Genomic DNA, 23,181 nt, shown 5'->3' with positions numbered 1-23,181 from the left:
ACTCTGTTGCCTAGGCTGGAGTACAGTGGCACGATCTCATCTCACTGCAACCTCTGCCTCCCTGGTTCATGCGATTGTCTTGCCTCAGCCTCCCAAATAGCTGGGATTACAGGCGTCTGCCACCACGCCTGGCTAATTTTTGTATTTTTGGTAGAGATAGGGTTTCACCATGTTGGCCAGACTGGTCTCAAACTCCTGACCTCAAGCGATCTGCCCACCTTGGCCTCCCAAAGTGCTAGGATTACTACACCAGGCCCACATGTCATTATTTTAAATGATTACATCAGATTTTATCTGATGGACATACATGCATTTTTTAATATTCCCATTGTTGGACCCTTACATGAGTTCCAATTTTTTCTAGGCGAATATCCACATAGGCAAGACTTAGAAGAAATTCTTATTATTTCCTTAGGATAAATTTCTAAAAATGGGAGCAGTGGGCCAAAGGGCATGTACATCTTTTAGGTTTTTCATATAAATTGCCAATTTATATTCCCACAAGAAGGGTTTGAGAGTATCTGTTTCCCAAGCCCTTTGCTGACAGCTACATTAGTTCTTAGGCTACAGTTTCTTTACTCATGGGAATCAAAAGTTGCTGTCATTAGCTCCCTACTATGTGTAAGATCTCTACCAGGAGATAGAACAGAGAATTTGAATGCCCCCTTCCTTTTTTTTTTTCCCCCCCTTGAGACAGGGTCTCACTCTGTTGCCCAGGCTGGAGTGCAGTGGCTTGATCATGGCTCACTGCAGCCTCAACCTCCCCAGGCTCTGGTGATCCTCCCATTTCAGCCTCCCAAGCAGCTGGGAATTCAGGCATACACTACCGCATCCAGCTAATTTTTATATTTTTTTGTAGATTATGGGGTTTCCCCATGTTGCCCAAGCTGGTCTCAAACTCCTGTGATCCTTCCACCTTGACCTCCTAAAGTGCTGGGATTACCGGCGTGAGCCTCCATACCCAGCCTCTATTTCTTTCTTGACTTGGGCTCCTCCTATTCTGCTGCCTGTGGCATCCTGAGAGGAAGCTGTTGTCCTTCTTCAGGTGGAGGAAATAGTAAAGAGACTAATAAATTGGTAGCCTGCACCACAGGACTTTATAAGAAACCTTTTGCGTCTTTGGATCTTCTAATAAATGAAGGTGCAGCACTGCTTTTTGACACACAGGTACATTTGTGTATTGGACACATTTCCCTTCCAAATGTTTAACTCCACTTTACAAAGCTTTATTTGGAGCATGTGCTAGATTCAAGGCTCTACATTAGAGAACCCAGACCCCAATGAACTTACAGTTGATAGATATACAAAAGTAAGATAGCGCTAAGCATGGCAGCCTATGATCAGTGTAACCAGGGGCTTCCGAGGAGATTACATCTGAGGACTTGTTGAGCAGCAACTCAATTCAGAATACCTTCACTTGTGCTGTCGTTACGGGTTGATGTGGCATAAAAGCGCCAGGACGCCCATAGCTCTGGGCTCCTCTACCTTCTAACTATGTAGCTTGGGTAAGTTACCCCTTCTGAGCCCTATTTCTTCACCTATAAAAGCAGGATAATCCCATTTACCTTGTGATCATTGTGGGAACTAAGTGTGAGAATGAAGGTCAAGGGTCTGGAAGAGCGCAGGGGTGGGCCGTCCACACAGGGAAGCTCTGCTTTTTAGCAGGCGCTCTCTCCGTTTTGCAAATTGAGGTTCAATTTGCACAGTGCTGTGACATTTTTCAAAGCTTCCTCATATCTCATTTCACCCGTTCTCCCAGTAGCTTTGACGTTTGCCAAGCAGGTGGTAGTCTCCCATTGCAAAACTAAGGCAATAGGTGCAGAGACGTTGAGTGAATTGGAAAGATTAGACAACTAGTTAATGGGAAAAACAAAACTATCGTGAACTAAGACACTTTTTCCAAAACTACTACGTGAATTGTTCTTTTTTTTCTAAATAGCTATTACCTTAGAGTTTTCTATTAATACCAGTATTTTCTTACCATATTACTTTGCAGCTTCATTTTTTTTTTCAGCCAAACACAAACAGGCACACACACCCATGCATAAAATTTTACCTGAACCAAAAGTGAATTTGTTCATGTTTGACCTTATTCACTCTCTCATATCTATCCTGTAGGATCTTCACCTGGATCCAAAATGCCCCTTTTGCCCATTGTTGTTTTCTAGCACAGATGGAACCCCTCCCTGTCTTTTTCCACTTGACCTGAGCACCTTTGGACAGCTCCTTTCCAAAAGAGCTGTTTCTGTTTAGCCATCGACAACCTCTTTCATCACTGAACCTCAGCCTGGCTGAGACTGGCTGATCAAACGTGGGCCACTTGATCCAAGCCCTCCCTGTAAAGCCAAGAGGTCATCATCTCCCTTTGTTGTTTACCAAGCAGTACAGATTCCTCAGGTCTGGCCTCTACAGGCAGCCTTGATTCCTTAGGAAAGGAGGCCAGCTGGTAGGCAGCTAGATGTGTGAGGTCAAATATTGGTGGTGGAGGGTAGGTTGTATAATTTCCATAATTTACTGAATGGCTAATAATGTTCTTGACACTCAGTTGTATTATCTGTCTCCTTTAATCTTCATGCTACCATATGCCCATTTCACAGATGAGGAAACTGAGTCTTAGAGATGTATATAAGTTTCTTCTTTAATGCATTATTTTTCAATAAGGGACCACTTTCCTCCATGTCCCACCATTCTCTCTTAGCTGAGAAGTTAGGAGCCACCAAGTATCAAGTTTCTCATGTGCAGAATTTAATCAGTACTAAGGGGATATGTTTTGTTGACCGAAGTATTTGCTTTGCAATGAAAATAATTGGAACTTGTGTTCATTTTATAATTCTGGCTGAGTTATTTTTATTTGGTAAGAAAAATGATTATTTAAATATTTATTTGTACATGTATTCTCCGCCTGGTTCCAATGAAGACTGAAGCAACTTCCTTGACTTGAGTAAAACACGGGACCCTTGATGCATGAGTGGCCCCATCCATGCTCCAAATGACCCGTGTGTATAGTCAGCTGCCGGCTTCAGCCACCAGAGCCGTGACCTGCCTTTTGCACATTGGGTTTTCCTGATAATTTGACTCCAGTCATCGGAAGCACAAATTAAATGTAAATTTCTGGATTTAAAAAGATTTATTTGGTCCCTAAATGTTTCCCAAGTCATAGAGTGCTGATTCAGACTTCAATCTTTTTATTTTCTGCCAGAAAGATTAGGGGTAGGAAGAGGTAGGAACAAACACATCTTATTCACAAACAGCAACATCATCAGTAAACAAATGTGGAAAAAGTGTCCATACTCATAATTAAAGTAATGCAAATTAAAGCAACAATGAAGTCGAACTTTTCACCTATTAAATTAGCGATACATTTTAAAAATGATACAGCTCACAAATACCGTGAAACTGGTAATGCATCCATTGTTGGTAGTTGGTGTAAACTGGAAAGCAATTTGATAGAATGAATAAAAAGCCTTGAAAATGTTTATATCTGTTGACCTAGTAATTTCATTCCTGGGGATTTCCATAAAAAGAAATAATATGAAAGAAAGAAAAACTGCAGTATTTATCACTGGCATTTCAAATGTTTAAAAAAATTAGAAAGAACCCTAAATGCCCAATAATAGTGGAATACTGAATTGTGTTATATTAAATTATTGTATATTCGCTCTGTGAAATATGCATTAGTAAAATTATTTTTGTAATGACTTTGTAGCAACATGAAAATGCTTGTAATACATTGGGAAAAGCAGGATATAAAATTATGCATGAGCTGTGATTGCAAGTAATTTTTAAATGTCTGCATGTGGACAAAGTGAATATATAAAAATGAAAATAGCCGCGTAGGAGAATAAGATGAACAATAATAATTGTTTTCCCCACTGTTGTGAATTATTATGTTATCTTTATAGTTTAACATGGATGGTTTGGGTTCCTCTAGTTCTGAAAAGTCAAAGAGCCAAATTAGCCCTCCATTCCCCCCATCTTCATCAGGAGGACAGGCTTAGAATGTCACAGAGAGAGTCATGTGGCAGGCCTCTTCCTTGTGGGGTGAGAGGGAACACAGGTGCCGGAACCCCAATGCCAACCCTCGACTCTCCTTCTCCCTGCAGGACATTGCTGAGAACGGCTGCGCCCCCACCCCGGAAGAGCAGCTGCCAAAGACTGCACCGTCCCCCCTGGTGGAAGCCAAGGACCCCAAGCTCCGAGAAGACCGGCGGCCAATCACAGTCCACTTCGGACAGGTGTGTACCCTGGCCCTCCTACCTGTCCATTTGGGGTTTTTTTATTTTCGTTTTTAGCAGCAGCTGTAGCACATGCAGCAGACGGTGTTTCATTTCAGTTCTCTTTGGCAGTGCGGCTCCATGGAGGTTTTCACATCTTTAAATGTTTATTTGGTGCAAACATGTTTTGCAGGCAAATTTTCAAAAATTTTGAGGAGACAGCACGGCTGAGGTCAGAAATGAGCGGGACTGTTGAGTGAAGTCATTAAATGCACTGCTGCCTCCCTTACTCCAAGGCACTCTGCTTAAGGTGCCTCTGTTAGCTAAGCATCTCATTAGAACACTTTAGCATCCCGGGCCCTTCTTTGCACACTTCAAATAAAAGGCAACAAGCGAAGTCTTAAAAAAAAAAAAAATCAATTAGGAGTTCTTTATTAATGTACTTCCTGAAAATCAATATCAGGAGTCGTGCTTCTGAGAGTAAACACCCGCACTACAATTCTAGAGATTCAGTTTTTTAAGCAACTGTTTTCAACTACCTGAGCATTTGAAAAATTGTCTATTTTTTTTCCCTTAAGTAAAACATTGCAGTCTGTATAGAAACTAAAATTTTGTATCCCCTTCCTACTTGTAATTATATTTTTGGTTAAAAAGGATTGTGTACCCTTTCCTACATCTCTTGAATTGACTTCTGGTTAGTGGAGAGGTCTATGAGAAGTGGCTCTTTTGGCAAGATATGGCTGTAACAAGAGTTTGCAAGGTTATTTATTTTTAAATCACCTGATTCTGTAGCCATTTATTAGATGACGCATGATTAAGAGTCTTTATGATTTTTATCTTAAATGTGATTGCTATTTCACCACGTGTAAAGGACCTAGAAGCCTACATTCCTGTTTTTAACAGACCTTTATCAAGTGCCTACTATGCACCAGGCATTGAGCTATTCAGAAATGAACGAAACTAAGAAAATTCTTGCTCTAGGTTATTACTGTAAGGGGTGAGTTGGTTGGAACATAAAAGTCAGTCTTCTCTAATCAATATTTTCAGATAATATATGTTTATACATCTTTAACTTGGGGAGGTTCTTCCCTTTTCTGATTTTATACTTAAAAGGATGTTATAAAAATTGAAATGAAATGCAAGGAAGAAGAATCCACAGGGTGATACTCATTTAGTTAATGAGTATTTTCAAATTGCACTGGTGTCTGTTCCCCTGAAGAGCTGCCTCCCCCCAGCCCCAGGCGCAGGCCCTGTTGGAGAAATCCGCACCCCAGTTCCCTGGCTGTGTTCACTGAAAGCGCAGCCCCTGGTTGTCGCCAGCGTGGCATTCCAGAGTCAGCTTCCTGCTTTCCTTTGTCCTCATTCCTGCACACACCAACCTTCCCATGAAAGGAGCCCCTCACTGGAGTTTGGAGCCCATTACAGAGAAAGAGGGGGCGGGGGAGAGGGATTTCATGGTGTTAAACATTCCATTTTCGAAACACAAAAAAAGGAGGCCCTATTTGAAATGGAGAAAGACCTTCTTTCCATTTCAGCCAGAAGTAGAGATTCTTTAATGTCATTCCCAGCTAAATGCAGAATAAGAGTATGTGTGTGTGCACGGGTGGGGATAAACAATGAAAAAAGCCACCCCAAACTCTGTTGAAATAAGAGCTGTCTGTGCCTTCACCGGTCTGCAAACTGGAGAGGATGAAAGTGGCTTTTTTTCCCCGTTTGTCACTTCCCTCACGTGGCTGCCAGCATTATGCAAGTGTACAGGAAGGCAGGATTTTTTTTTTTTTTTTAATGCATGCATGCGGATTAAGGTCAAGCCCCTAGTATCAGCCATGCAGCAGACTCTCCCTTCCAGCTGCAGCCGCAGAGCCTACCCACAGCCGCGAGATGCCTTAATTGAGACGTGCTGTCAAAGTGACAAACACATTTGCATACAGTCTACACTCTATTTATTTTCTCTGGAAAGGTCTACAGTCTGCTGTTGGTTGAACATTCTTAATCAGTTTGCTGTAAGTGAACTGCCAGCTAGCTCACTTGTGCCGGCCCCTTCTTCATTAGGTGACAGATTAGCTGCAGGGGGAGGGGGGTTGAGCCAGGGAAACCACAGACCCCTTTCTTTTAACTCTTTCCAGCTTTGCCCTCATGGTACGTTGTCCTTGAGTCTTTTCCCGGGTCCCTGGTTTGATGGGCTGTTGACCGTAACAAGTACCGTTTCTAGAGCACCTACTGCCGGCAGGAATGAGTTTTAAGGACTCGATATTCTTCCCAAAGAACAGTCTCTTGAGTTTCATTTCAAAAGTTTTTACCACGCTCTCTTATCATCTATACTATTTTTTTTACTTGATAGTTTTATTTAAACAAGACTCAGACCTGACATCTATAGCATCTTAGCCTCATCTTCAGAGATGCCATTGGTGGAATTACAGGCTTAATATACTAGTACAAGTTTTTTCTAACATATAAAACAATTTGAAGTGTTTCTCTATGGATCACCTAATGCACTCACATAATCCTAATGGTATATGTTCTCGTTTTGGAAACCAACAGACTCCTCGGTATCTTTTTTGTTGTCTCCACCATATCCCTTTGAGGAAGGGACCATTAGCCGTATTTTATTGACCCAGAGCTGGAGCTTACAGACATGAAAGAACCTGCCCAGGGCCACTTCACCAGCTTGGAAACCCAAGCCCAGACACCTCACCTCGAGCCCACACCAGCTCTCAAACCAAGCAGGGACTGCATGTGATATGTCTATTAAAGCTGCTGTACCCCGCCCTGGCAAAATAATCTTAACCAGCCAGAGAGAGCACCTATTTTAACCTCAAAAAATATCCTTGCCTTGGGTCTGTGTTTCTGTGGATTTCATTCTTTAAGAACACTTAGCTTTCCAGTGGGGATGGAAACCGTTGAGACTGTTGCCTTCATCTCTCCACCCGGCAAAGCCGGTGCCTGTGCAGCTAGCCAGGGCAGCTCCACAGAGACCTCTGACAACAGCTCTGCAGCGGGGGCTGGCAAGAGGGGAGCTTAGTGTTGAGGCAAGAGCTGCTACTACCAGGGGAGAGAAGGTGCTGCCTTGCCCTCCTCTCAGTGGAGCGTTCCTCCTTCCAGGCTGTGATCATTCCTCCATTTAAGTATGCATCTATTCACCTGTCTATGGAGACCTACCATGTGTAAGATGCCATGTGTAAGATGAATAAGTTCTCAGTCCCCACCATTGTGGGGCATATTGATGAGACAGACCAGCAGATGGGCAGGCCCAATTGGAGCGATAAAGACAATGAGGGAAGTAGGCTTCAAGCACTCCCAGGGCCCCACAGAGGCTCCCTCTTCATCTCCAGGCCCACTTCATAGTCATAGTCACTTCATAATCAGTCATAGTCCACCTCATCGTCCCAACTTGGACACTATAATTAAAAAATATTTTGTCAATAGCCTGAACAACATGGTGAAACCCCGTCTCTACTAAAAATATAAAAATTAGCCGGGTGTCATGGCGGGCACCTGTAATCCCAGCTGCTCGGAAGGCTGAGGCATGAGAATTGCTTGAACCCAGGAGGCAGAGGTTGCAATGAGCTGAGATCGTACCACTGCACTCCAGCCTGGGTGACAGAGCGAGACCCTGTCTCAAAAAAAAAAAAAAAAAAAGGATATTTTGTCAACAAACCGAACTTGCTAATAATTCATTTGTTTTCTAAAGCAGACATGTTAGGCCGCTCAGCTTGTCAGAGCAAAGTAAATAGGTTTTTAGTTAGCCTCTGCCTCCTGATCATGTAGTTTCTTTTAGAATTCAAAAGTACCAACTTGAGAATGTCTATCCCTGCCTTGGAGGATGTTGCAGTTTAGAGAGGCTTTAAATTACTGTGTTTCCCCTTCTCAAGTTTAGTATCTTTTGGGAAACAAAGCCCAGGGGACAGTCAAATGAGATAAAAGTGTTTATTGATAAACCTGAAAGGAGAATATTGCATTAGACCTGAGGGCAAATGTTGCAAACACTTCACCTGAGAATGTGAAGACTGCGTTCCTCCACTTGGTGTAAATGGACAATGGCAGGTGTCTCCAGCATGGAGCTGCCCGTCAACTCCTAGCGAGGAGGAGCTGCGGGAGGGCCTTGCGCTGGCTGCTCCCCAGGAGAGAGCTGGAAGGGGTGATGCAGCTTAGTTCCTTCTCCCAGACTCTCCCGGAGGGCATTCCTCCTCCTCCTCTGGGCAGGATTGAACAACAGGGTGCCTGGCCAAGCCAAGGATTCCCGCCGTGGATTTCTCTCCTAGGGTAGGAAATGGAAGCTCCTCCTTCCCACAGCTATAGAAGGAGTGAGGGAGCAGTGTCCTCCCCAGCAGCCCTGGACACCCCTTGGTTAGAATAGCTGGCCTTGGCCCGCTTCCCTCCTGAGGACCCCTGTGGAAACTGCTCTGCTCCCTACACTTAATAAAACGAGTGAGCCATAGATGCTTTCACATCCGTGGGCGTTGACTTGAGATTTTGCCATCAGCAGGTGAGGAAGAAGGCATTTTACCCATCGTACACATGAGGAGGCACGCTGGGACAGCGTTGCTGGAATGAGTAGCTAATTCTTACTCCAAAGCCAACAGCAGCACCTCTGCTTCTCTTGGCTGTGTGCAGCTCTCCCTCCTTGCTAGGAGAATGGCCTGATTGTGGAGTTCAGTGACACCAGATCCTAGTCCTAGGTGCAGATGGCCAAGGCTCTAGGCCTTGGCCGAGATTGAGGCTTCCCTGAGAATATCACAGCAAACCCCTTCCAGAGCCCCCTTCTTTGTGTTTCCCCCAAATGATTGATCCTGCAAACAAAGTAGTTGCCTGCCTTCCAATCTGATAGATTCCAAAAAACGTGTATTGAAAGGTGCTGCCTCTATTCTTCTCCCATCTGAACAAAGGTTTCTAAACCTCTTTAATGTAAAGTTTGAAAAGCTGGTTAAACCAAAACCAAGCACCACTGTGGCTTTCAGAGAACTGCGGCAGAGAGGTCTGGATAGCAGCCCAGGAAGTTCTTGGGATGTGGTTGCCGGCTTGTCTGTGCGTATGGAGAATTCTGGCATCAGGAGCATGAGCTGGGTCATTTAGTGCCAGTCCCATGCTAGGGTGGAGAAGATGCCGAGCTAGCAAATGCCTTCTCAGCACCCTTGGCTCTGAGTGCCCTGAGAGATTCCTCCTGCCCCATTGAGCTTGGAAGCCACACACAGTTCCCTTCACTTCAGCCATTGCCTCCTCACCACCTCCAGCAGGTGCACACCCCAGGCCTCTGGTCTGAGCATACACTCCCCACCAAACTCACTCCTCCATCTTCCACCCCAGTGAATGACACAGGCTGTCTATCCAGAGCCAGGCTACACCCTTCCCCTCCCCAGATCCTCTCCTTCCACCCCAGAAAACTGCTTCATCTTCTCCTCTCCATTGCCTATGCCACAGCTGTGGTGCAGGCAGCATAATCGCTCACCTGGACTGTTTCACAGGCTCCTAACTGGCACTCCCCGTAGTCCTCATATGACCTTGCTGGGGTCCACTGTAAGCATGCACTAGTGGCCGCCTCACCCCCACTCCCAGCCTCTCCTAAAGACTCCATCTTCCCCCTCGGCCCCTTCGTGATATGTCTGTCCGACCCCAGAGCAGGCCTCCCAGTAAATTCTCCCAACTTCCCTAGGAAGAGTGAGTTGCTCCTGTCTTCATGCTACCCCAGAACTTTGCACACACCACTTGTCACGCAGCCCTGCGATTTTTCTTTAATGCTTGTCTTCCCACCAAAAGTCCACTGCAGGGCCTGGCACTAAGCTGGCAGTCAGTGCACATCCTGGGGTTTTATTATTGGTGTGGATGTTTAAATTAAGGAATAATTGATTGTTGTTGAAGCACTTGCTGTGCATTCAGCAAGTTATTTGGTTTCATTTCTATTGCTATGCTTATAATTCTAATTCATTTGAAGAAGAAAAATGAACATTCTCTTAGTGGTCACAAATTATTTCCAAATTCACTTTCCATAAATAAGGATTTTGAAGTGAGGCCGGGCGCAGCCAGCACTGTAGGAGGCCAAAGCAGGTGGATGATCAGAGGTCAGGAGTTCAAGACCAGCCTGGCCAACATGGTGAAACCCTGTCTCTACTAAAAATACAAAAATTAGCCAGGCATGATGGCATGTGCCTGTAGTCCCAGCTTCTCAGGGGGCTGAGGCAGGAGAATCGCTTGAACGCGGGAGGCGGAGGTTGCAGTGAGCCGAGACTGTGCCACTGCACTCCAGCCTGGGTGACAGAGCGAGACTCCATCTCAAAAAAAAAAAAGGATTTTGTTTCCATACAGAAACAGCTTTGTGTTATAGCAATTTAGATCCTGTGTCATTTTATTTTGTGTGTTTTTCTGAGTTCTTAAGGTCAGTCATATGTGCCCCCAGAAGGGAATGGAGAGGAATGAGGCAGAAGACTGGGACCCCCCTTCTCCGGTGCTCCAGGGATGGGCAGAGCTGTGCAGGAGCAGCACAGTGGGGAAAGCAGTCAGGGGAAGGGAGGGGCCCATCATCCCTTGAATCACATCAAGTGAAGCAAGCAACAGGATACATTAGGCATAAAGATTTTATCTGTGAAAGAGACTAGGATACATGCCCAAGTGCAAAGTGTGAACCTAACTTGGATTATGTTTTGGTTTTTTGTTTTTTTTTTAAGGAAAAGAAAGCTTTAAAGACGTTCTTGGGAAAGTTGGAAAATTTGAAGATGGACTGGAATGTTAGATGATGATACGGGATTAATGTTAATATGATAGTTTTGTAGGGGTTAATCTTTATTCCTAGGAGAGGCAGGCTGAAGTCTGAGGGGTGAAGTAACACGATGCTTGCAACTTACTTTCAAATGGTATTTGAAAAAACATTACACATCATGTACACACACAGGCTCACACATATATACGATCCATTTGTAGAGAAGAGAGAGAGAAAGCAAATATAATCTCCTGCTTCCCCAAGATGTACCTGCTGAAAGGCAAACGTGGATCAGTTCCTGGAGACAATGAGGTAGAGTGGACGAAGCACAGGTTTTAGAATAGGGCAGTTCTGGGCTTAAGTTTCAGCTGTGCCACTCACTACCTGGTGACCTGCAGTAAGTTACTTAGCCTCAGTGAAATTCCGTTTCCTCATCTATAGAGGGGTCCACATCATAGGTTGCTATAAGGATTAAATGAGACATTGCCTTTGGTACCTAGGTCAGCGCAGGCGCACAGGCCCCTGGTAAATATCAGTCTCTTTCCCCAGTGTGCAAGGGGGAGCTGGCTGTGAATCATTTGCTGACACTGCCTCCCACCCAACCCTGTCTGCCCAGTCTTGGCCTTCACCGAGGCTCTCAGAGCACACACTACCTCGGGGGCGGCCCTCTGCATGCAATACATGACCACTGACCTGTGTCCCTACACCTCTGGGTGGGAAAGGCAAAACCCAAGCCCAGAGGAGGCCCAGTGCCGCCAGGCAGAGGGAGAAGGCCCGGAGCCAGCACCAGCAAGAGCAGATAATGCTGCCCAAGCCTGAATCAAACATGTGGAAAGAAGGGGCCATGGGGCAGGTTGGGGCAGAAGGTACCTGGTGGTGAGCATTGTGGTCTACAATCCAGTCATTTTTTTTGCCCATCCCAGTCACGCACCCACAGTCCATGAAGCAGTACACCCTGCACACCTCTCTTTCAACCCCTGTTGTTTCCAAAGCATATTTCTCCTTTTCCATTGCCCCTGTTTCTTCCCCTCTCATCCATGTCTTTGTGTGAGAGAGCAGAGGTAGGGTTGTGATCGCCCCACTCTGCTCCCTCCAGCTTCTCCTGCTCTGATCCAGCCTCTGTGCCTGCTATAGGGTGACCGCGACACTACCCTCCCTTCGGTCCTGATAGGGTGGCTGTCCAGAGTTGTTTGGACTCATTTGCTGCCATGACCAAAAGCAGTGTGGCCCCTAATTGGTGGTGCGTTTGTCAGGTCTCCCTGATGAGGGTGGCTGGCTAGGCCTGTCTTTCCACATGTACTCACCTTTTCAGTGCCCAGGCTAGCCCAGAGACAGCTTTCTGATGAAAGGTTAACAAGGCTGGGGTTTGCTCCTTTGAGCCAGACATATTCGATTTCAAGAAGAAAAACTTGCCAATCAAAAAAGAGAAATCAGATTCTGGAAATTCATAATGATTGAGCTGAACATTCAGAAGCTGTGTGATTAGGCATTCAGCGTGGCCTCCTCAGGTGGTATTCCTCTCATTACAGAGAGCTGGAGAAGGCCAGAGAGCTCTGCAGTAAGGCCAGGGCTCCTGATGTGCCATGGAAGAATTGAGAAATGTCAGCAGCCGAGTGAAAATCCAGGTGCAAAATAGTAATTTGCTCTCTAAGCTACACCACCTCTGTTCAGCCCAAGTTTAGGTTGGCTGCAGAACGGCTAGGGACCAAGCTCAGTCCACCCCTCCAGACCTTCCAGATCATCCCTCCTTCTGGGACTTGAGCACTGTAAAGTCAGTTTAAGCATCCCATATGTGCAAGGTGTTGGGATGGCCTAAGAGCAGTGTGGAGGGTCATGGAGATAAATTGCTCACCTCCCATCAAGCTCCACACTGAGACCTGGAGGGAATGGGTCTCTGTTTCATCTCCAGGGACCATGCTAGGCCATTCCAGTAGATTAGCCTACTGAATCCCTCCAGCCAACCTGTAAGGGTCTCAGGTGGTATCCTCTCTTGCAGAGGAAGAGAGAGGCTCACAGAGAATGGGGCCTTAGTCAAGGTTACACAGGTCAGAATCAACAGGATTCAAAGCTACATTGTTTATTCTAAAGCTCGCGTTCTTGCCCAACTCTATGCTGAGAACGTGGCAGTTTCCTGGGTTGTAGTGAGAGGGCCAGTGCAACCACCTGGGCAGGTGGCCCAAGATCCCAGAAGGGTGGGCCACACGTGAGACTGTTCGTGGTATCCTTACAGATCTCAGGCCCTCCTTAATGTTTGTAGGCCTCAGTTGGAACCAAGACAAGTAAGCTGGTATCCTGCACCTGGTGTAGGCTCTGTACATCAAACTCACCCCTAGACCCCAAAGGCATGTTGGATGATATTCTGGTGTGTGTGAGAGAGTAGAATGCAGGATAAAAGCTGGGCATGTGTGGGAGCTAGCACTGGAGGTACCAGAGGCCAGTCCAGTCCCACACCCACAATTACTTTGGCATCAACCTAATACATTTAGCTGTGTCTACATTTAGTTAGGGTACATGAGACATAAAACCTAAAAGAGAAATTGTTGGTTTATACTAGCTTCAGGTATGGCTTGGTATCCGATCATGTTCGTCAGACCCCAGTTTTTTGGGTTTTGTTTTTTGCTTTTGCTTTGTTTTGCTTGAGACAGGGCCTCACTCTGTCACCCAGGCTAGAGCGCAGTGGCATGATCTCGGCTCACTGCAGCCTCAACCTTCCAGGCTCAAGCCATCCTCCTGCCTCAGCCCCCCAAGTTGCTGGGACTATACAGATGCACACCACCACACCTGGCTAATTTTTTTTTCTTCAACTTTTACTTTAAGTTCCAGGATACACATGCAGGAGTGCAGGCTTGTTACATAGGTAAATGTGTGCCATGGTGGTTTGCTGCACAGATCAACCCATCACCTAGGTATTAAGCGCAGCATCCCTTAGCTGTTCTTCCTGATGCTCTGGCTCCCTTCACTGCCCCTCACTGACAGGCTCCAGTATGTGTTATTCCCCCAGTGTGTCCATGTGTTCTCATCATTCAACTCCCACTTGTAAGTGAGAACATGCAGTGTTTGGTTTTCTACTCCTGCACTAGTTTACTGAGGATAATGATTTCCAACTCCATCCATGTCCCTGAAGGACAAACGAGGACATGACCTCGTTTCTTTTTATGGCTGCATAGTATTCCATGGTGTACATTTTCTTTTTTCAGTCTATCATTGGTGGGCATTTGGGTTGATTCCATGTCTTTGCTATTGTGAATAGTGCTATAGTGAACATACATATGCATGTATCTTTATAGTAGAATAATTGATATTCTTTGGGTATATAACCAGTAATGGATTACTGGGTCAAATGGTATTTATGCTTTAGATCTTTATGGAATCACCACACTGTCTTCCACAATAGTTGAAATAATTTACACTCCCACCAACCATAGAAAAGCGTTCCTTTTTCCCTACAACCTCTCCAGCATCTGTTGTTTCTTGACTTTTTAATAATCACCATTCTGGCTGATGTGAGATGGTATCTCATTGTGGTTTTGATTTGCATTTCTCTAATGACTAGTGATGTTGAACTTTTTTTCATATGTTCATTGGCCACATGAATGTCTTCTTTTGAGAAGTGTCTGTTCATGTCCTTTGTCCACTTTTTAATAGAATTTTTTTCTTCTTGTAAATTTGTTCAGTTTCCTTGTAGACGCTGGACATTAGGCCTTTGTCACTGGATCGATTGCAAAAATTTTCTCCCATTCTGTAGGTTGTCTGTTCGCTCTGATGATAATTTATTTTGCTGTACAGAAGCTCTTTAACTAGATCCCATTTGTCAATTTTTGCTTTTGTTGCAATTGCTTTTGGCATTTTCGTAATGAAATTTTTGCCTATACCTATGTCCTGAATGGTATTGCCCAGATTTTCTTTTAGGACTTTTATAGTTTTGCATTATACAATTAAGTCTTTAATCCATCTTGAGTTAATTTTTGTATACGGTGTAAGGAAGGGGTCTACTTCCAATTTTCTGCATGTGGCTAGCCACTTCTCCCAGCAGCATTTGTTAAATAGGGAATCCTTTCCCCATTGCTTTTTGGTTTTTTGTTTGTTTGTGTGTTTGTTGGTTTGAGACAGAGCCTTGCTGTGTCACCCAGGCTCGGGGGCAGTGGTGCAATCTCGGCTCACTGCAACCTCCACCTCCCAGGTTCAAGCGAGTCTCATGCCTCAGCCTCCCAAGTATTGGATTATAGGTGTGTGCCACCATACCCAGCTAATTTTTGTATTTTTTAGTAGAGATGGGGTTCCACCATGTTAGCCAGGCTGGTCTTGAACTCCCAGCCTCAAATAGTCTACCCTCCCAGCCTCCAAAACTGCTGGGACTACAGGCACAAGCCACTGTGCCTGGCCCCTATTGCTTGTTTTTGTCAGGTTTGTTGAAGATCAGCTGGTTGTACATGTGCAGTTTTATTTCTGAGTTTTATATTCTGTTCCATTGGTCTATATCTGTTTTTGTATAAGTACCATGCTGTTTTGGTTACTGTAAACTTGTAGTATAGTTTGAAGTCAAGTAGCATGATGCCTCCAGCTTTGTTCTTTTTGCTTAGGATTGTCTTGGCTATTTGGGCTCTTTTTTGGTTCTATATGAATTTTTAAATAGTTTTTTCTAATTCTGTGAAGAATGTCAATGGTAGTTTAATGGAAATAGCATTGAATCTATAAATTACTTTGGGCAGTATGGCCATTTTCATGATATTGATTCTACCCATGAGCATGGAATGTTTTTCCATTTGCTTGTGTCCCCTCTTGTTTCCTTGAGCAGTGGTTTGTAGTTCTCCTTGAAGAGGTCCTTCACTTCCCTTGATAGCTGTCTTCCTATGTATTTTATTCGTTTGTAGCAATTGTAAATGGGAGTTCATTCATGATTTGGTTCTCTGCTTTGTGTATAGGAATGCTTGCTATTTTTGCACATTGATTTTGATCCTGAGACTTTGCTGAAGTTGCTTATCAGCTTAAGAAGCTTTTGGGCTGAGACTATTGGGTTTTCTATATATAGGATCATGTCATCTGCAAACAAAGATAATTTGACTGCCTGTCTTTCTATTTGAATACTCTTTATTTCTTTCTCTTGCCTGATTGCCCTGGCCAGAACTTCCAATACTATGTTGAATGGGAGTGGTGAGAGTGGGCATCCTTGTCTTGTGACGCTTTTCAAGGGTCATGTTTCCAGTGTTTGCCCATTCAGCGTGATATTGGCTGTGGGTGTGTCATATATAGCTCTTATTATTTTGAGGTATATTTTTTCAATACCTAGTTTATTGGGAGTTTTTAATATGAAGGAATATTGAACTTGGTCAAATGTCTTTTCTGCGTCTATTGAGATAATCATGTGGTTTTTGTCTTTAGTTCTGTTTATGTGATGAATTACATTTATCAATTTGTGTATGTTGAACCACCCTTGCTTCCTGGGGATGAAGCCAACTTGATCGTGGTGGACAAGTTTTTGATGTGCTGCTAGATTCAGTTTAACCTGGTTAATTTTTGTATTTTTTTATAGAGACAGGGTTTCGCCATATTGCCCAGGCTGGTCTCGAACTCCTGAGCTCAAGCGATCCGCCCACCTCAGCCTCCCAAAGTGTTGGGATTACGGGTGTGAGCCACGGCGCTCAGCCTAGACCCCATTTTTTTTTTTTTTTTTTTTTTTGCTTCGTTTATTGGCCTTGCCTCTTTTGCTATGACCATTCTCAGGCAGGCTTTCCCCTCCTGGTGGCAAGATGCCTGCAATCCTTCCAGGTGCAAGACCAACAGGAAAGTGACTGTCACATCCTAGTAACTCCCATGCAAGGCATGGCATTGACTCCCTGGGCTGACTTTGATTATATGCCCATCGGAACCAATTACTGAGGCCAAGGGTTTTTTGTGTGCCACAGGTAGGGCCCCTCCTGAAGCACATACCTAAGGGGTCATTCCTGAAAAGGAAATTGGGGCCATTATCGAAAGAAGGGAGAGAAGATCAAGTTGACAATGTGTGCAGAAGCCAAACAGGAGACACTGTCTCAGCTCTTTGTCCACATGTCTCACAGCAGAGAATGGTTCATACCCAGAGCTGTGGGGATCCTAAAACCAAGAGAGCTGCAAGGCTGAGAGTCAAGGTCAGACATTAATCAGGGCACCAGATAGAGGAGGGACAGAAGAGAAATGGCAGGTTAGCGCATGGCAGACCAGGGAGGTAGGAGGCAGGGTATAGGGATGGGCACAGCTGTCTGCAGTTGCCTGTGATAGCTCCTGGAGACTCAAGTGTGACAAAGTCCACTGCAATCCCGGGGCTAGGAGAGGAAAAGGGTAGAAGCTAAGAACCTAGGTCATTCGTTCAGCAAATCATCACTGATGCCTACTCTGTGCCACATCTGTGAAAACAGAGATGGCAATGACACGGTTCCTGACTTCAGGGGTCTAACATTCTTGTGGTGAGTGGTTCAACTTAATTCTGATGGACAGAATCCATCTGGTAAGTTTGAAAGGCCCAGATTTGTGCTTGTGTGATCATGCCATAAGGCATCTCTAAGTGCCCTTTTTGTTTGTTCTAAACTTCAACAAGTTTGGTCCTCAGGGTGGTCTCCCCACCAGCTTTCTCATGAGGTGCGCATCAGCTCCTCACGGCCAGCTTGCGGGAGATCACTGGGAAATAGATGGAATGTTTTGTTAACACCCTTGCTTTTTATCTGCTTCAAGGACTAGGCAGAGAGCTTGTCTTTCTAAGATGGGAGTGAGCATCTTCTTCAGGCTGCATCTGAGACGCATGGGGAGGGTTCCAAACCAGAGAAACTAAGCACGGTGGCTGTTCCAGGCTGCTCTGCGATGAGGTGGCAGCTGGTTTCATGCAAAGGGTCTGCCCCTGGTCCAGGCAGTCCCCACTTGCTTTCCCCAGCCAGTTGCAGTGGGCATTTCTCACCTTTTAAATCCTTTCTTTGGCACAAGTTATGGTCTCCAGAAAAGCTCAACTAAAATACACAAAGAGGAACAGAAACTAGACTGGCTGCAGCATGGCTGACTGATTGAAGTGTAGAGTCCAGCCAGAGAGGGAGGTCTGAGCTGAGCTTTGCACCTAGGACCTGTGTTTGGTCCTCCCTTCCCTTAGATGGAGCTCGTCCCTGGCTCTGTTCTGCCTCTAACTCCACTCCCTTAGGAGCCACGAGGCACTTTACCTGTGGTTTCTGGCACCACCTTTGTTCTGGGAGCTCCAGGCTTCTGTTTCTACTCATTCCTCTTTCACAAGCTTCAGCTACTAGAATGTCTTAGTCAGACTTCCCAAACCAGCTGCATCCCAGTTCCACCAAGGTGTCAGCCCCTCTGCACCCGTACGTTCCTCATATCCCTGGGGTCCTGTGTCTCTCTCCTCGACTGGTCCATGAGGCACAGTGGGCATCAGAAAGCATCAGCACATAGTTGATATAGGCAGGCCCTGCGGCCTCCTGAATGTGGGCACCTCTCCAGGATTCTCTCCCTGACCACTGGTTTGCCTGTATGGTCAAGAGGACGTACCCAGCCTCCAGGACCCTCCCTGCCAGAAATCACTACCAGCCCTGCCAAGCCCGCCCTGACCACAGCTGGGCCTTCTAGACTGGAGCTCCCTGCCATCCTCCACTCCTGGCAGTTCCTGCCCACCCTGCAAGACTCTGCGAAGTGCCCGTGCCCTGGGCAGAGTCCCTCCTTCTTCTCTAGTCCCCAGCGCCTCATATTTATTTGTTCACCAGCTCTTCATGGGCATCTGCACTGGGGGACCCAGGGATGAACCAGCCCCTACCATCTCCACTGCCAGGACTGCTTTTCCTCTTCTGTTCCACCTGAACAGAAAATCCTCCTAACCCTTCAAGGCCCTGCTCAGGCACCGCCTTCCCTTGACAAGCCCCTGCCCCCACCGACTTCTCCAAGCCCAGTCATTCCCTTGCTGCTCTGAGCCGGCACTGTCCCTATGCCGGCTTGCTGGGGTGCATTTATACCCTGTCCCACAGAAAAGGACAAAATTGGCCTTCTCTGTATCCTTGGCACCCTCACAGGGCCTGGCACAGATGGGCTGCCCCATGAGAGTTTGGGGAGTGATCAAGTAGTGAGTGAGTGCAGTCAGGAAAGGCAGTGACGCAGGGAAGAGGCGAGGCCAGGTCCACTCACTCCTTGTGCCCTTGACTAGTCAGTCAGTTCAGCAGAGCAGGAGAAATCCAGCAAAAGGCAGTGGCTCTTGTTCTGCGGCGCCTGCCCGCGCTTTAGAATCCCCGCATGTGGCGCCGGGTTGTGAGAGACAGGATCCTGAGTCCCCCGAGGCTCCACCGTCAGCGGTGTGACAGCGGGGCTTCTCTGCCAAAGGACTGGCCAGAGCCTACAAACAGCATTTCTTTAAAGGTCTGTGTCAGAGCTGCTCAGAATCCAGCTCCCTGCCGGGGAGATATTGAGCCCAACAGGACAAGAGCAGGAAATCTGATTCAGCGAGACCAGAGGAGACATTTCTCAGATTAGAATTCTCTGTGCCAAAGGTGGGGAGTTTATCACAGCAGGGAAGGGGAAATAAAACATAAAATATTGAAAATAAATTATATCCCACAAGCAAGATCCTCCGAGAGAGTCAGCTCTGTGTCTGTGGCTGTGCGGGGAGTCCCCGCCCCATGGCCACGGGAGTGCTGTGCCAGAGGCTGCTTGTCGCACATCCACCATCAGTCCCTAACCCTGGCAGAGCCAAGTAGTGCCTGCAAGCTAAGGAAATTGTTAACCTGGCCATGCCCAGAGGAAGGGATGGCAAGGACTAACCAAGACATGGAGAGTAAAAAGGGGCTGGGTAGACTGAGGGGTTTTCATTTACAATGTAGGCCTCCCATGTCTCAGCCAAACCCCTTCACAAGCTTTGTCTCACTTAATCTTCTCAACAGCCCTCTGAGACTGATGCAGTTATGATGATCCCCAGACAGCTAGTGCTCAGAGAGGTTAAGCACCTTGCCCAAGGTCACACAGTAAGTGGCAGAGCAAGAATTAAAATCCAGGCCTATCTGATGCTGGAACCTGGGCTCTCCCAACCTTCTCAGGGGTGCGGGAGCTTGAATTTTATCCCATAGGTGCCTAGGAGCCAACGAGGGTTGTATTCAGAGAAATAGCAGCTGGGAACATGTATGCTGGGCCACTGTGGAAAAGGATGGAAGTAGTTGAGGCAGAGAGACCACTGATGATCCCATGGACATTGCTCAGGCCAGGGCTTGTGGGAGCCTGATCTGGGACACTGCTTATGGGGGTGAAGATGAGAAAATGATCTGAGAGACATTTAGGAGACCCAAAGGACAGAACTTGGCGGGCAGCCGGATGTCCTGCGTGGGAACTGTTGAAGTTGATCATAGAACAGCACAGGGCTGGACACAGGCTGTGTTCCTCTTCATCCAGCCAGCACGCTCCAATGAGGCTTCAAGTGCAGTCCATGAGGAAGGGATGTCCCTTGGGGTGTGCAGGATTGATGGACACCTCCCTCAGCAACCCAAGAGTAGAAGTTTCTGCTCAGGGGCAGAATAGCCTGCTTGGAGGAAAGAGGGTACAACTCCCCCGACCTTCACAGTCCTTGCATTTTCCCTGGGGCTGTCTACCAACCACCTTCCTTTTTATACTCCCAGGGTGCTATAAGCACCAGGATACCCGTAACTTACTCCACCCCCTCTCCCCAGCCTAGGGTGTGGAATGTTATGGCTGCTTCCCTCCAGGTTGCCAGCTCTTCAGTCCCCAGGTCATTTCCACCAAGGATGATGTACAGTATTATGCTAAACCAACTTTATGGGCAGCCCCTTAAAATGCAGGCCTGTACCTATGATGGATGGAGAACATCCAGTTGTTTAGCCAACCACTTACAGTTTGTTGCAAACTTGCAAGAATCACACATGGGCCTCTTGTTAGGCCTGTTACGCCAAGGACCCCATAAATAAATAGTAGCGTGTATCTTGGTGCATCAGGACTGGAGTATGGATATAGAGGTACTGTATAAATAATGCATATTTACAAAATAAATATATCCCATACATGAGTGTGTGCAGCCATAACCAAAGCATCTAGCTTAACAACCACAGAAAGCTTTGAGGGTCTGCCAAGTGATCGGCTCCCATCCATCAGTGTGCACCAGCATTAGAAATGACCGCCGAAGGGAGGGAGTCCTCCTGCACGCTGACCTTGAGGCCTTTGCATTGAGGCAAGTGGTGAGATTGCAGGTGGGCACCCTGACACACAGCTTTTCTGCCAAGGTGTGAAACCTACCGCAGCCATGTGTTCCTGCAGATGTCTTAAGGTCTACCGCCAAGCAGAAGGCTGATTAGCGCCAAGTTGCAGGACGTAATGGGTTGCACCTACAGGAAGAGGGCTGGCTGGGGGAGGAAGAGATTTCCTAATTATGCAGATTCACTTAGGCTTGCAAAAGGAGCTGGTGAGTTGCCTTTCCAGGGGACTCTTACCGGAGCCCTGTAACTTTCAGCCATTCACCCTGAAGGCAGGGCCAAGCTTTCGGGAAGTCGGTGCCCCGTCTCTGCCGCCCCTTTTTGAGCTCTGAACCCCACCGGGCATCCGGCTCTAGCATCTGGAGCTCGGAAGAAACAGCTGACAGAATGGCCGCTGGAGTGGGCGCCCCTCCCCTCGGTTGTAATGGCACAATGCTGGATTTCAGTATTTTAAATGAAAAATATATGCAGTTAGCTGTGCGCTGACAATGTCCTTGAGGATTTGACAGTGAGATTTTCCAGCAGTTGGTCTTCGTTAGGATCCTGGCGGTGTTTAATAAGGCAGTCGAACTGCTGGCACCTTGGGTTCCTGTTTGTTCTCCGAGGGCTCAGGGGCTGCTGCGGTAAGCACATCGACCAGAGCTGATCATTACAAGGGCGTACGCCACCATGAATAAAAATGTCACACGTTTTCCCATCTCACAGCGGTACAAAATGTCAGTCCTGTCAAACACACATTGCAGGGAGCTGTGTGCAGTCCGTACAAATTGGAGAGCCGCATATTCCCCCAGCCTTCTGATATTCTTCATTTGAAGCTGAAGAAAAACAGTTGTTAACCTATTAGCTAGGATTTTAAACTCTGTTGAGGCGGTGGATGGGTAGACTTTGACACAGATAGAAATGTATTCCAAGGTCCAGGAATTTTAAAACCAGGTTCTCCGTCCATTTGTTCTGAGGGAAGGAATTAAAAAAAACCTTCTGTCTGGTGAACCTGACTATCTTTAACTGACACACTAGGGAAATTTTGGGATATTTCATATCTAAGCTTCCCATTGCTTCCACGTTTGCATTCCACTCGAAAAGTCTATTGCTTTGGGGGATGGCCCTGGGGCTCAACCCGTTAGGCTAGGAAACCTGTAGGTAGAGAATTTTTCCTGATCAGAAGCATGCCAGTAATATTGCCAGTCTTGCAGACAGAGTAACTCCAATGATGGGGACAATGACTGGCGGGTCTGGCATTATTCAGATGCTGGGTGATGGCTTCACTGATAATTTGATGCTAGTTCCCCACTCCTGGGCAGCCATTTACTTTAACTTGACCACGTGCCAGGCCTTGTGCCAGGAGCCAGATGTGAACCCTCAAGGACTCGCCTTCTTAGGGGAAGGACAGAGGTAGGAGTGCCCAACTTTGTGAGCCAGGAAGAGAGAGAGGACTTCTGGGGGAAGGGAACAGAGTCGTGAGGGATGCAGGAATCCATCAGGTGGTGAGGGAGGGAAGGGCTTGTAGGACCAGCATGTGTGCTGTGAAGGGCCGTGGCCCGTGAGGGGCTGGCTGGAAAGAAGGAGCTGCTTATGGTGGGGTTTCTGGGGGGAAGGGCCGGGTCTTGAATGGCCTGCTAGGGACAGGGATGTAAGCAGCTCCCCTGGGCTGCCAGTGGCAGGGAGAACAGTTGGAGGCTCTTGGTGACCTGACCGAGGAGTCCCGGACTCCCTTTCTAGAGGGTGCTGTGCGCTCGTCTCTGAACCTCTGCAAAATCAGGAGACTGCTTCTAATTTCCTAGTTGCATCCTGTTGGGGTGGACATCATTCCAGAGATGATAAATTAGCCGGGTTTTGCTGAGCTGGCCCTGGCCCTTAAATGTACTGAGCAAATTCTCACCGAGTAGGGACACAGGCCTGGTGAAATGCAGGCGGCTACAAAGACAAACCTTTCTGTGCGGTCAGAACAGACTCAGCAGGACAAAAGTCTCAAAGGATGTCAGAGGGAGGACTTTCCAGGGAGAGAGAGGAGCCCCCTCGACCCGAGGAGGTATGTTTTAACATCTTCCTTCTGCTGTTGTATGTCGGGTCT

The 23,181-nt window shown here is 46.6% G+C and overlaps 1 protein-coding gene across 1 annotated transcript in view; it reads left to right on the top strand.

Moving 5' to 3' along the window:
- Positions 1-23,181, top strand: part of DENND1A (DENN/MADD domain containing 1A) — a 497,378-nt gene that overhangs the window by 433,248 nt on the left and 40,949 nt on the right. Inside the window, exon 18 of the mRNA XM_011965500.1 lies at positions 4,104-4,235. Within this exon, the coding sequence (XP_011820890.1) occupies positions 4,104-4,235 (132 nt within the window). The remainder of the gene's footprint in view (positions 1-4,103; positions 4,236-23,181) is intronic.

The sequence above is a fragment of the Mandrillus leucophaeus genome, unplaced genomic scaffold (assembly GCF_000951045.1).
Source record: "Mandrillus leucophaeus isolate KB7577 unplaced genomic scaffold, Mleu.le_1.0 Scaffold729, whole genome shotgun sequence".
Lineage (NCBI taxonomy): Eukaryota > Metazoa > Chordata > Mammalia > Primates > Cercopithecidae > Mandrillus > Mandrillus leucophaeus.
Note: the sequence above shows the minus strand (reverse complement) of the source record. Positions and strands in the feature narration are given on the sequence as shown.